Source organism: Rhamphochromis longiceps, linkage group LG20 (assembly GCF_057381845.1).
Source record: "Rhamphochromis longiceps isolate RC_006_pf linkage group LG20, R_longiceps_female_GT1.1, whole genome shotgun sequence".
Classification (NCBI taxonomy): domain Eukaryota; kingdom Metazoa; phylum Chordata; class Actinopteri; order Cichliformes; family Cichlidae; genus Rhamphochromis; species Rhamphochromis longiceps.
In genome coordinates, this window is record NC_140576.1 from 5,902,052 (window position 1) to 5,915,526 (window position 13,475).

Sequence of the window (13,475 nt, forward strand, 5' to 3'; positions counted from 1 at the left end):
ATACCATCCAAAGTTTCTACCTCTGAAGCCTCCTCGATGTCAGCCTCAGAGTCCTCAGAAGAGGATGAGGTGCCATCTTCACACTCATAGTGCACGATCACTTCCAGAGCACCCTGTGTGCTGTAAAGTCTACCCATCTCTAAAATGACTGTTCCTGCACTACTGCTCATACTTCTAAGCAAGGCTGCTGTGCAGCTGCATAAATTACCTGAGCAAGAACCAAAGTAAAGTCCAATTTTGTTTTGGTTCTTGCTGCTGTGATATCTTTGAAGCTCTGAAAGGTTACTCATCATTTACTGTTACTGAATTAGTTAATAATGCAGAGTGTGGTAAGAGAAAAGGTGGATGTGGGTGACATCCACCCACAGTTCACTCCAACCTGTCTAGAAGAGCAAGTGAGGGGCTGTGTCATGCTGCATGTTAGAAGAAACGATGGAGAATACACTGCAGATGAGCTTTCAGCTTTCCTAAAGGGGGCAGAGCTTGATCCTACTGTCATGAATATTTTATTTGGTTTGACCGAGTCAACCACATGAACCTCACATTCATGAGCTGATGGTTCTTTTTGGAGTTGCTCTTTTCCGAAAACTCGGAACTATAGGTGTACAGTTTATACCAGACGTTTCTGAAGTTAGAAACGTCTGGTTCACCCCCAACCGGCCACCCCTCCCTGAGACCAAAGCACTTGCTCATAGGAGGTCATATTATGTTGGGGGGTTTTGTGTTTTCTTTGTGTTATTGTATGGTCTTTACCTTAAGATACAGGAAGCCTTGAGGCTACTGTTGTGATTTGGCGTTATAAAAAATTGAATTGAATTGAAGTGATTTGGATGAGAGTTTAGTTTTGCTAATGTGAACAAGAACTACATTTCTACAGTGGAAGTATGGGATAATTGAATGGAAGACTTTTTAAAAATATTGCAGTCATTCAGATAATGCAAAAACAAGGCAAATCTGAGCAGCATGAGCTCTTGAAATGTCAGCAGAGACTGCACCGAGTACAGGAAAGCAATCCCTGAGCAGCTTTTCAAACTCACAATCTCATGCAGTTGACCGTGAAAATTAACAGTATTTGTTGGGTTGGAACAGCAGAGAGTATTCTGTATAGCGGAATTTTAAGTGGTTAAAATCTGAGTAAAACTGGATTTTTATTCCAAAACCTAGCTGTTTGAGATGGCTTTGAGATCTTGAAGGCAGTGAAGTGTTATAAGCGGGTGGTGGAGTTCTTGCTTTAATAGTACAGCTTTGGTTAAAGCAGAACTATATAACTGAGCTTAGTCAACATCACTATGAATAGGAAGTTAAAATTGCTTCCCTTTTATTTCTCTGTTTTTTTTATTTTTTATTATCACGGTCGGTTTGCTTGGTGGACATCGTGACTCTAATTACAGAAGAAGTCTCCCAGCATTCATCATTCTGTCCCTGTTTGCCTTTTATGCACTGCTAACACACAGATACACACACTCCTATCCATATAACAATACAACCAGCACCCTCAGTATCTATCTCCTCTCCATCTTTTTTATACACTTCCCACCCCACTCTTCATCTTTTCCTCCTCCTCTTTCCTTCTCCCATTCCATTTTCTCCCCGGTCAAACATAAGAGCGCTCATTTGTCACCTGCATGGATTTCCTGTCAAAGCCCACTACCTCTAGTGTCACAGCCCAGATGACCTGAAGAAATGTGTGTGTGTGCGTATGCATGCACGTAACTAAGACAGAAGGAAAGATGGACGGGTTAAGCTGGAGTTAAATCTATGTGTGTGTGTGCCACACCGGGATTTCTGACAGATTTCTCTGCTCGTTGGCTCTCTTAAGTAAAATATGTGAGGTCAGGTGGGAGGCAGTAAGCTTTAAAAGGAATGCAGTTGACATGACTGAGGGTGACAGGAACCTCGTTCCCAGCCGCAACACACTCGATCAGCAGCAGGTGCCAGTGGGGCTCCAAACAGCTTTGTGATTCCTGCCCAGGGTTTCCCGCTGGTGTAAAACACCTCCTCTGACACCCTTCAGAAGTCAGTTTAGTCAGTGAGCAGATAAATTTTCTGCAACACTTGATCATGACAAGCATGTGAAATTCAAATAGATGGGGATCCACTGAGTTAGAATCATCTATTTACCAACACATAAGGCTACTGAGTCACGATTTACGGAAGCCTTGTCCCCCACAATGCGGAGCTTGTCTCACCTCCATCCATCCGTCTCCTCCTTCTCTCAGCGAGAATAGCAACAGTGCTGCATTTCCTGACTCAGTAGCACGTATTACCAAGGGAGACTAAATCCTATGGAGGTGTAACGTAGTGTGGTCTGCTGAGTCAAGAGCTCTTTTTCAACACTAGCTTTTTAAATATATATAAAAATATAATTTGCACAGCAAAAATCACGCATGCACGTGTGTTTTCAAGCACGGCAAAACAGCCACACTGCATGTCAACGGCGCTGCAAAGCAACCTTTTAAAATGGCGTTTTTCTGATCCGTTTTCTGCATATTTTGAAGAATTACTGCTGGTGAAACACATACTTAAGAGTTTAGGAAGGAAGCAGTGTCTTTCACTGTGAAGGTGAAAAGATGAGTTTAAAAGATAATAACTTTGTACCTATCAAATAATACCTGAGAGCACCGCAACAGCAAGGTCATATGTAGCAGTAAATAGCCCATCAAAGTAAAGTACTCTGGACTTAAGTAAAATAGAAAGAATTTAGAGTAGAGAGGAGGGTGGGAGCATTTTCATTTGTGATAATCACCAATAAGCAAAAATGGCAGAAATGAAGTAACAGGAGTGTGATACATTCCAGTAGAGCAAGGTCACTACTATTAAGGGCAGGTATGAGAACCCTCTTTGCTACTATGACAAATATGCATTAAGAGTCAACAACAACAGCTTAGCCAAAATACGGGAATCGTTGCATTTGAAGGCAGACTGTGTAGTCAGACAGTCAGACTGCTACGCTGTATGTTAAAGCAAGGACAACATCAGATAATGTCATTACCAATCTCGTTATCTCTTCCTACAAATCTGATGCTTTTAGTTGATCTGTTCCATAAAGGAAAGGCTGAGTCATTTGTAAGTGAGATGCTTCATGTGCGTCTTGATTTTTTTCCACCGTGTTTTTGTTCATTACTAAATTATTGTTTTGCTTCTATTGATACACCAACCAAAGCTGAGTAAAGAAAGATTTTTACCATTTAGGCTTCTTTTTAATTTGATTTGCTTGGTTTTTCTCCCCCTGATGTATCATTTTCTTCTCAGTAATAAAAATTAAGTAGCATACCTCAACTGCGGTTTCATAGTCAGAGCCGTCAAGTAGGGTGACTTTGACAGGGACAGTCTTGGGCCGCTTGGAGCTTTTCTGGGGGGATTTGGAGGCTTTGCTGGGGGTCTTCTCTGAGTTATCGTCCATATCCCCCTGGTCCTCTGGAACCTGGGAGAGGGAGAATCCTATCTCTCAGTGAGTGAGCTTAAAATTTGCATTTTGTCTTTTATTTAACTGTTTGAATTTTTAGTCTTGCCCTTAAAAAAAGACTTAAATTATTTGATCATATGAGGCAGTCATCAAATGCATGTCGTGTGAGCCGCTGCTCTAAGATGTTAAGTTAGTGGCACGGGCAGGATGGGCTCACTGCCTTGCATATCAACGAGAAAGCCGGAAGGCCCCTGAGTGATTGAGAGGCTTGAATAAAATGATCTACAGCTGTGCTCCCACCTGATTGGTTCTCCTGGCGTCACCCTCCATCGCAGTCTTCATTTCCCCAGCCAAAGCCTTCTCTGTTGTCATAGAAATGGATTACAGTCCTGCAACCACACATAAACATGTTCTGTCAACATCAAATCTCTTCATGCTCCAAAAACTAGTGTGAAGTGTTCACTGCTATTAAAAGCCCAAACTGCCTATAGAGTCCTGATGGATTTCACTCATGACATGTAAGCAAAACTGCACAGAGCATTCTGAATCTTCACTTAAGCTGGACTTTGGTGTAATGAACAACCACAGGCATCCATTTCAACTTCCTGTGCAGCTGACAGCTACTATGTTTGGTATCTTTAATTATCCTTTACGGCTGCAGAGAATGACCATTGTTTTTAATGTGTATGGTTATTGGATTGTGTGCAGAGAGATCTTGACGGGGAGGAGAAAAAATAAAAAAGGGGCAGCTCAGTCAGTGCTGGCTCACAGCCTCCCACAGGAGCACTCTGCATGAAGAGCGTTTGGCTTCAGGACGCTCCTTCTCATGCTAGCAAAGGAGATAGCATAAATTACATCAACCAGAGAGTCCCGCAGCAACACACAGGACAACAGACACACTGTGATAGGAGAATGAGAAAGAAAACATGTAAATTAATCAGAATGTTTTTTTGTATGTAATTTGTATAGTATATTTTTTTTTCTCTCATTTCTTTTCTAAATGTACTTGTATATTGTTCACATGTTGAAATAAATTACCAATCAATCAATCAATCAATCAATCAAAATAAGGTGAAAGGAGGGAAAGAGGACACTGATATCGGTCTGACGATGAGACAGGACAAAGTAGCAAAGAAAAAAGGTTATGAGGCAAAAGAGACCAGAAAGAGGAAAAGAGATGAGTTAACATACAAGACTGCTGCTACAATATCCGGGAGAGCTACAGACAGATGGAGCTTGTCATTTGAAGGTGACCAGTGCTATACCCAGTTTGACTCCTGCACAGTGCTTTTTCTCCACGTGACGTACAGGAAAATGGCTCATATTCAGATTGGGTGTTACAGATAAGAAGAATGAATTAGGTAAGATAAAGCCCTGAGGGAGACTATAGCTTTTCTCTGAAAGGTGAGGACGGGGTCATGGGTTTATGTGAGCTTTAGATTCAGGGTAAAATTTGAAGATTAAATTGGAAAATTTCTACAGAAATACGAGCTGTTTAAGTTCTTAAGCTGAGCTAATTTGGACTGCGACGGGCCAGTATCAGTGCCGAGTTTTAACAATGTCCCTCTTTTCCCCTGTCCTTAAACATACATGATGATAATTGCCGAGTTATTAGGGATGACCCTTTATATACTTTATCTTGAAGTACTGCGCTGGAATTTTTCAATCTCAAGATGGCAGTTGCAAGCAAGGAGTGCATACATTACTCTGTAATGTAACAATTCCCACTTAAGAAACTCCAGAATATGCAGCAGTTAATATTCATTACTAGTATAGTTATAGTAGAGTAAATAAAAATAGGGATTAGTGAAAAAGAGGCATGTGAAGCACTGATAAATAGTATAAAGGTGCAGAAGAGAAGTATATTTGGTCCTATAATGGCCAGCAAAGTGTTTGCAAACCATTAAAGTGGTGGTAGTATTACAGTACAGTAGCATTTTTTTCTTGAAAAAAAAAGAAAAAAAAAAAAAAAAAGAGGTGGGGGAACTAATTTGCATTTTTTCCCTCAACCAGCTGCCTGATGACACTTCTGTGTTTACAATTCTGGAGTCTCGAACACAGCACATCTCAGCTTTCATGATAGGTCAGTCTCACGCTGCATAATCAAGCCAGATCAAAGAGGAGTGCAGTCTGGCTCTTGGACGGCTGCAGATGTCACACGCTCTATGCAGTGAATCTCCACAACTTTCAAGGGCCTGCAGGTTTTTAATTAGTTTATTTAATGAATAATAATATAATTGGTTACAAAATGTACTCTCATTAGGGCAGCATTTTCACTCATAGCAGGAAGGTTTTGATTTCAAACTTGTTCTCGGTGAGTTCCAGCTTTATTTCCACGGTCCGGTCCAAAGACACTTCTGTAAGCTCACTGCGCTTCTAAACTGGTTCGAAGTATAAGTGTGGGTCATCTCTTCGTGTTAACCTTGTTGTGAGCAAGGTTAACACAACACAACTTTAATATAGCTAATGGGTAACAACATCATTGTTCAGATTTACGTATTTTCTACAATATTTGTGAAATTTGCCTTGTAAAACTTATATTAATGCAAAGCCTTGACGTCAGAGTCAGACATAAATACACATAGCGGGCAGATAAATAACAAAACAAAAAATTCTGTTCAGACAGTGCAGGCAGGAAATATGGGACAGAAAGGTGGATGACATGTAACAAACACCTCCAAATCAAATAGGAGGCTTCAGGGTTATTTGATGAGCTTCTTAGACATTTCTTATTAGAAATACAATCTTCTTTAAAAAAAAGATTCAATTGCTGTTTTGTACTCAGAAACAAACTGAAGATGATTCAAATCCCCAAGTCCATTGTTTTACTCTCACATCTATTTCTAATGTAATCCAACTTGTACATCCACTCACGTGAGCCAATCAGATCTGCCCACTGTAATACACGCACTCAGTGTGAATGTCATCCCCATGAGGCAGCTGTCAGAACAATGTGTCTGTGAATCACAAGCGAGCTTGAGAGGAATCCTAATAGATCAGTGTCAGAGACTTTAGGCCGCTCATTTCACACACATCATGATTGTGAGGCCAATCAATTTTTTCATTTGGGTCACTTTATGATTCAATCACTGCAAGTCCACATCAGTTCTGGTCTCCGCACACCTAATCATCTGTGTGAGTGAGATGATGGAGGCTGAGATGTGTGTGAGGTGTGAGCCGTTGCTGTTTCTTACACACAAAAATCCAATGACAGTCAGCATCTTCACACAGACTCCTTTTAAAGGTCTTTCTCTGCAAAATCATCTGGGGCTCTTTGGTCCTTGAACTTCAAACAGCGAGCATCAGGGAACGTCTTTGTGAACTATGACAGTATGTCGCAGGTGAAGCTCAGAAGCTCAGAAAACATTGTTCAGGACTGAGGGCCTCCAAAAATAGTTGCATTTACATAACTTGTGTCTTTACAGAAATACCTTTTATTATTTATAATTTGTGGTATTTATACTTTAACATTTACTGGACAGCATGTGACTGAATTAATCTGAAAGAAAACAGAAAATCAGTGAATATGGAAAAGTGCTTATGTTGGTTATATAACTAATGTACTGTACGCTAGTACTCACAGATATCACTGTTCTGCAGATTTTAGCATTTGTTTGAGTCAGACAACTAAAATAATCCCAGACAGCTCTTCCTCTCTGCTTCCACAGTTATCTATTAAACTCGCATTATGTGGGCACTGTGGTACACGTCTGTGGAAGTGGGTGTGATGCAGATGTTTTTCTAGGCTAACCAAACAACTGCACCTACAACTAACTAAGGTTGCAGAGGCCCAAAGTGCTGTACTACTGATCTTGTCAGATACTGACATGCCTCATTATCTTCACCATTTTTCTTTTCATGCGGAAAAGAAAGTTTTCACATGACTCTGAGCAGTTCTACACCCTTACTCCTTTCATAGGAACTGAGAGGGTAAGAGGCAGCCAGGAGCTGCTAATTAAAATGATCATTAACGAATGTGAACACATCTATAAAAGTAGATGTTTTGGCAGAGGTCAGAGCATGATATGCTTATGTAATACATATTGGACAATACAACCACCAGCTGCAAGGAAAAATTTTGTATTTGCCAAATGGGTGCTTGTGGTTCCTAGAGGTTGCTGGCTCTTATTGAGTGAAATCACATCAATAGAAGGTACAGTGTCAAAAACCTCCTGGTGTCTGAATTGTAGTGCTTCATGTTTGTTTACAAATACTCACTAACTACTGTGCTTGTACTTGTAGTAAAACTTGAAAATGTGCAGCGCAAGACAGAAATAGAGAAATGTTGCCGTAAAGTATGTTGCACCTTTGTAATACTAGTCATGATCCACATGCTGTCAGATGGTCATGCACCACAGAAGCCCCACCCACACTAGGCCTGTGTGGGTGGGGCCTTATTTGCTTGATCCTACACCATCACCATGAAGTCACATGATCAATACGGTGTACAAAAACACAAGTATGTGTTGTTTGGAATGGTTACCAGGATAAAAACCTCTTCTCTCTAAAACAGGGGTGGGCAACTCCAGGCCTCGAGGACCTGCAGGTTTTAGATGTGTCCTTGAACCAACACAGCTGATTTAAATGACTAAATTAGCTCCTCAACATGTCCTGCAGTTCTCCAGAGGCCTGGTAACGAACTAATCATGTGATTCAGGTGTGTTGACCCAAGGTGAGATCTAAAACCTGCAGGACACCGGCCCTCGAGGCCGGGAATTGCCCACCCCTGCTCTAAAAAGAACATGGCAGTATGGCTTAGGTTTGGAACATCTGGAACAATGAAAGTGGTGGAAATGTCTGGACATAATCTAAGGAGCTTGGAAAGAAAGCGACTGAACATCTTCAAGTTTCTTGAAGATGTTTCACCCCTCATCTGAGAAGCTTCTTTAGTCCTAAAACCAAATGGTGGAGAGTCCCAGGTATTTAAACCTAAGTGGGAGCTGTCCCTTAGGGGGGTCGTTGACCCACTATTGATTATGTGCTGCATCACATGAGTCAAAGCGTGAAAAAAAGCATGGATCATTATCAGCAGAGGTTTTGGGTAAAAGCACTGTGAGACCTTGCCTCATTCAATTGTGCCCAAAAATCGACAGAGGAGACAGATGGTTTGAAAGAAGAGTTAAAGAGGCCATCTATGTCTACTGTGAGCAGCAATCTTTGAATAGAAGGGGTTTCTTACAATACCATCTGTCTGCCATCTACAATCCAGTTTGCCTCCCCAGGCACCTCAAACACCACTCACATCTCGCTTCAGGTGATCTCAACAGGTCACATGATAAGGTGAAGCAAGGTCTCACAATTGTTTTATCCCAAACCTCTGCTGATAGAAGGGTCATGATGTGGGCTTTGTTGTTGTTGCAGCCACAGAACATGAGCATGTTGCTGAGCATGTTGCTGTTGAACTATTAATTCCTCTGTATACTATTCTAGATGAATCTGACACCTGAAGTTTGGCTAAACTTTGGTGATGCAACAGTACAATGAAACCAAGCACAACTACAAATCTGCCAAAGGATGTAAGTGTTGCAACGGACCAATCAAAATTCAGACCTCAGCCTAAATCAAATGCTGTGGTGGACCTTAAGAGAGCTGTGCATAAATGGATGTCTGCGAACTTCCGTTAACTGAAGTAACATTGTGGGCCAAAATTCCTCCACAATTTAAGCAACTGATAAAAAAAACAAAACATGATTGCTTCAAGTTTTTGCTGTCAAAGTTCTGTAAAAACTCTCTGTTTCATGACCACGTTTGCTATTTGCAAGGCAGGCAGTGTAAACTGGATTGTATATCATTATAAAAGTGATGAAAGTCAGAATAAACCTGTCAACCAAACACTAAAAAGAATGAGGTGCTTTTACCTTCAGCTCCACAGCTCTGCAGGTAACATAAGTATAAAATGGTAAAATGATCTCCATGGGTTTGTCACTAATAATGACTTTTTTTACACTGCTAGTAGTAACTTGAGTTTTTGCTATAATAAACACATCAAATCCATCTCACACTTCCTTTCATTCCCTTTCTCTTGAGAGTGTCGTGTAAAAAGAAAATAATCTTAAAAATGTCTAAAATGAGTCTTCTGATGTTTCTGTCTTTAGTCGCCTGGCGAAGACAAGTTTCAAAAGCAAGTAGAAAACCCTTTAGCAGCAAGTTTGCAGAGGTTTGTTTATGCACAGCTCTCTTAAGGTCCCATCACAGCATTTCAATTAGGCTGAGGTCTGGACTTTGACTGGGTCATTGCAACACTTTGATTCTTTTCTTTTTGAGCCACTCTGTTGCAGATTTGCTGCTGTGCTTGTTATCACTGCCCTGTTGCATGACCTGGTTTCAGCCGGTCTAGCTGTCAGTTTCATCATTACGTGTTTGCACTGATACGCTATGTTTGGGTTTCTCCTAACGTAGAGCTGCACATTTTGGTCTCTTCTGTCTAAATGGCATTGTTCCAGAAGTCTTGTGGTTTTTTCAGATGCAACTTTGCAAACCTAAGATTAGCTGCCAGGATCTTTTTAGAGGGAAGAAGCTTTTTCCTGGCAAATCTTCCAGCCTTTTTCTAATTGTACTGTTATGAACTTTAACAGGTAACATAAATATGTAACAATATTTATTTTAATGACCATTAAAGGTGAATAATGTCAGTAAGAATTGTTGACCTTCATAAAGGTACAGTATATTATTAGGTATTTGCCTTAAAACATTAGCTATGGGATGTTTTGATTCAGTTTAGTTGCATACTATTTGCATTTTACTGTTGTCAATACAAAGTGAGTCTGATTTATAGACCTTATGTATTTGATTTGATAGCTTCATCCTTATCCTCTGATAAGGATGAAGCTACATCTTTATCCGGCTGACTCGTAACTGTTAACTCTAAATAAAATTTCAAATAATTTGGGAACCATAACTCAGTTTCAGTAATACCTCCAAGGGTAGCTCTTACGGCATTAGATGTTATATATGGTCCAAGACAGTTGACTTTAATTGTTCTTGCTTCTGCATTTCTGTGTTATTTTTTGTGGTTTTTCTTCTTCTTTTGTTGTTTCTTTTTTAAATCACATTTGACATGTCTGTGAAATACTTTTTCTTTTTGGCTAACAAATTAAAGATGAGAAACATCTAACATCTATGATTAAGTGTAGCGCTGACTGCCAAAAAGAAAGGATCTTATCTTCAAATGAAATATGCTTTGTCTGCACAAGAAACACTGCCAGCTTAAATGTGTTCCAAAACACAGCACGTATCAATAAGATTAGCTGCATTTAGCTTATCAGTCAGTTATTGAAATTCTTTTCTTTCACAAGACAGACAAGCAAAATTCACACAGTCAAACTCACGATCTTCACAGTCCCACGTACACATACACAGACAGAATTCACTCACCATGTCTTTGTATCTCTGGAGACTACTTCCTCTGTGCTACATTCCAGTCCACACAGGAATCATTACTGAGCACCTCAAATGTGTTAGCGAATGCTTGGATCAACTGCAAGCGTTTCAAACTCACTCAGCTGAAAAAAGTCTCAAACTGCAGAGTATTAACTTCACGCCAACAAAAAGAAGCAAAAAGCAGACAACGTGACAGTCCGAGCACTCATCATCTGCAGCAGGGCAGCTCAGATAAATTGCCAGATAGTAAAACACATGATGGCTGATCATCTAGGGCAAAATGATGTCCACAATGCGCCATTTACTGCAACCTGACTGAGTTCATTTGTCTTCATGCCAGTTTTTCAAAAAGCTTGTCAATTTAGAAGCGCCCCAAAACTGATGTCTTCAGGCAGGCATTAGTTGCCCACAGGCCCATCCTTCACTTGCAGATGGGCAGAAGAAATTTGTCAAATATAGCGTCTCAAAAATATGTCACAGCAGAGCAGGGGAAGCACAGGAATGACAGCTTGTGGATTCCTTTCACTTCTCAAGCACAGTATGCTGTCAGGAAATTGTGCATGTGCTAACAGCGTCAAGTGTTTGCCTTCCTCCAGAGTATACTGGGGAAAAAATAAGTCTAGTGTGTGAACAAATCAGTGACAAAAGCAGCAAACAGTGTCATCAGCACTTCTTTTGCTTACAATATCAAAGCTCTGCAAGAAACTTGTTTTGGGATTTGGGATTTTTTTTTCTTTTGCAACAAAGAAGCTCAAGGAAGTTTCACAATCCTGTACTAAACAAAAACACATTTTTAAATTCATGCTTGTGGTTTTAACCAAAACAATAGACTGTGATAAGAAATACTTCCAAAAACATAAGGTTTGCCTGTGACAGCGGATTGAATGCCGCCAACGGCTCTGTTTTTCAAGTTTTAGACCAAGGTAGCATTTAAATATGTAGCTCAGACCTGCCTACTTGAATAAGTAAAGAGGCCTAGTCGCCCAGTTCAATTTAATCAAATCCGGTGTCGCTGTCTCTGGAAGAAATGCACCATCCTCTCAAGCATTTCTTGCAGCATCCCCCGAGGGGTTCAGACTTTACTTCTTTGCACTGACGGCCTTATTTGCAAATGTAATGTGTTTCCATACCGACCAGTGATTTAGCGGCATGAAAAAAAATTGACCACAGATGCTTAAAAGGTTGTCTAAACAGAAAAAAAAAAAAAACTCCAGCATTGAAGCATGTGGCCTGCAGCCTACACAGAAACTGACCTTGAATTTCATCGGTGGTACTTAAAAGCATTTAAAGATGTCCTTCTAGAATACATATGAAAACATTTGCATAGATACTAGAAAGATTAATAGAAATTATATAAATGAAAGGCAGGGATGGGCAACACTTCAATTAATTGAATTCACTGATTGTTAGATATGAGTTATTAACTCATTTTTTAATACATCAATTTAGAGTTGAGATGAAATATTATTTTGCTAAAACAAATACAACCTGTCTGTTTGTGCAGTGTTTTAGGAGAAACATTTTCTCGCCTATTAATATGAATTCAGGTCTCTTCTTTTGTTCAAGTGTGCAAGAAATCCTCAGGGAGTAAACTGGATTGTGCTGCTAGCTTAATGGTTTTCTGGCACTTTTTTGGAGGTAATCCCCCCCCCCAAAAAAAACAAAAAAACAAACAACAACAGCAAACCACTCAGTGCTTATTATTAGATGTCACCCGTGCAGAGGGACCGGTAATTCACCATGGTGACACACCTGCAGCTAATAGCGTGAGGATTCTTGGAAAATAAAAGTGACACCCCACTGTTACTTCTCTGTTGGGTTTATGGACTTCGTATTTAATTTAGGTGATGTCCATGTTAGTGGTCTGGCTGTAAGGAAACATGAGTTCATACATCTTTCTTTTTTCTTTTTACATATTTAGATCTGGAAATCATTACTTAGCCACAAGAAGCTCGGTAATTTTTACCGTGTAGAAAATGCCTCCAGCTGCTAGACCATTTATAAAATAAAATACGTTTTGCATGCTTTAAAAAAAAAAAACTCTCTATGCTTCCTCGTGTAGTGTATAATGAACAGTGTACCCACAATATAACTGCCTTTTATGTTAACAATGTGCATCTACACACTCACTTGTAAAAAATATGCACTGTAGTAGCATAAACTAAAGTACTGTATCTACACAGGAATCCAGAGAAGCCACCCACTGTATTACCCAATCACCGTTCATTCCTCACTGAGCTTCGCCTTTTTTTTTTTTTTTCCAAGCTGCTCCCTCCACATCTCGGCTTTATAATCAGTGGCTCTCTTCTAATGGCATACACAGCCAGTTCATCAAACCTTAAGGGCAGAGGCTGGCTCTGGGAAACCAGGTATAGGACAGTGGGGGTTGGGAAAGAGGGAGTGGCAAGATGTCCTTGTTCAGGAGAAACCACATACACACATTCTCCAAACCTTTGGCACTCAGCAGTCTTGGAGGCAGATTGCGTAGCACGACTGTTAAGTCTGCTGCAAATCATGTCACACCACAGCCGAGATAAATGATACGACATCCAAATCAATGAGGCAGCAAGTTCATCCTCCCAAAGAGAAAGCAAGCCCAGAGGGAGTGATGCTACCTGCATCTACATAGCATAAGCACTCTCTTTTGGGAAGAGTTAACAAAGGGAATTACAGGGTTTAGCACAGATGC

At 40.3% G+C, this 13,475-nt stretch overlaps 1 protein-coding gene across 4 annotated transcripts in view; it reads right to left on the reverse strand.

Annotated features, from left to right (window-relative positions):
* The window catches only part of LOC146644771 (band 4.1-like protein 1), a 53,378-nt gene that overhangs the window by 33,468 nt on the left and 6,435 nt on the right, over nucleotides 1–13,475 (reverse strand). For all 4 annotated transcript variants that reach the window (XM_085394079.1, XM_085394080.1, XM_085394078.1 and 1 more), the window contains exons 2-3: nucleotides 3,707–3,795; nucleotides 3,275–3,424 (exon numbers count right to left, since the gene is read on the reverse strand). In XM_085394079.1, coding sequence (XP_085250205.1) covers nucleotides 3,275–3,424; nucleotides 3,707–3,778 — 222 coding nt within the window. In that variant the 5' untranslated portion in view covers nucleotides 3,779–3,795. The remainder of the gene's footprint in view (nucleotides 1–3,274; nucleotides 3,425–3,706; nucleotides 3,796–13,475) is intronic.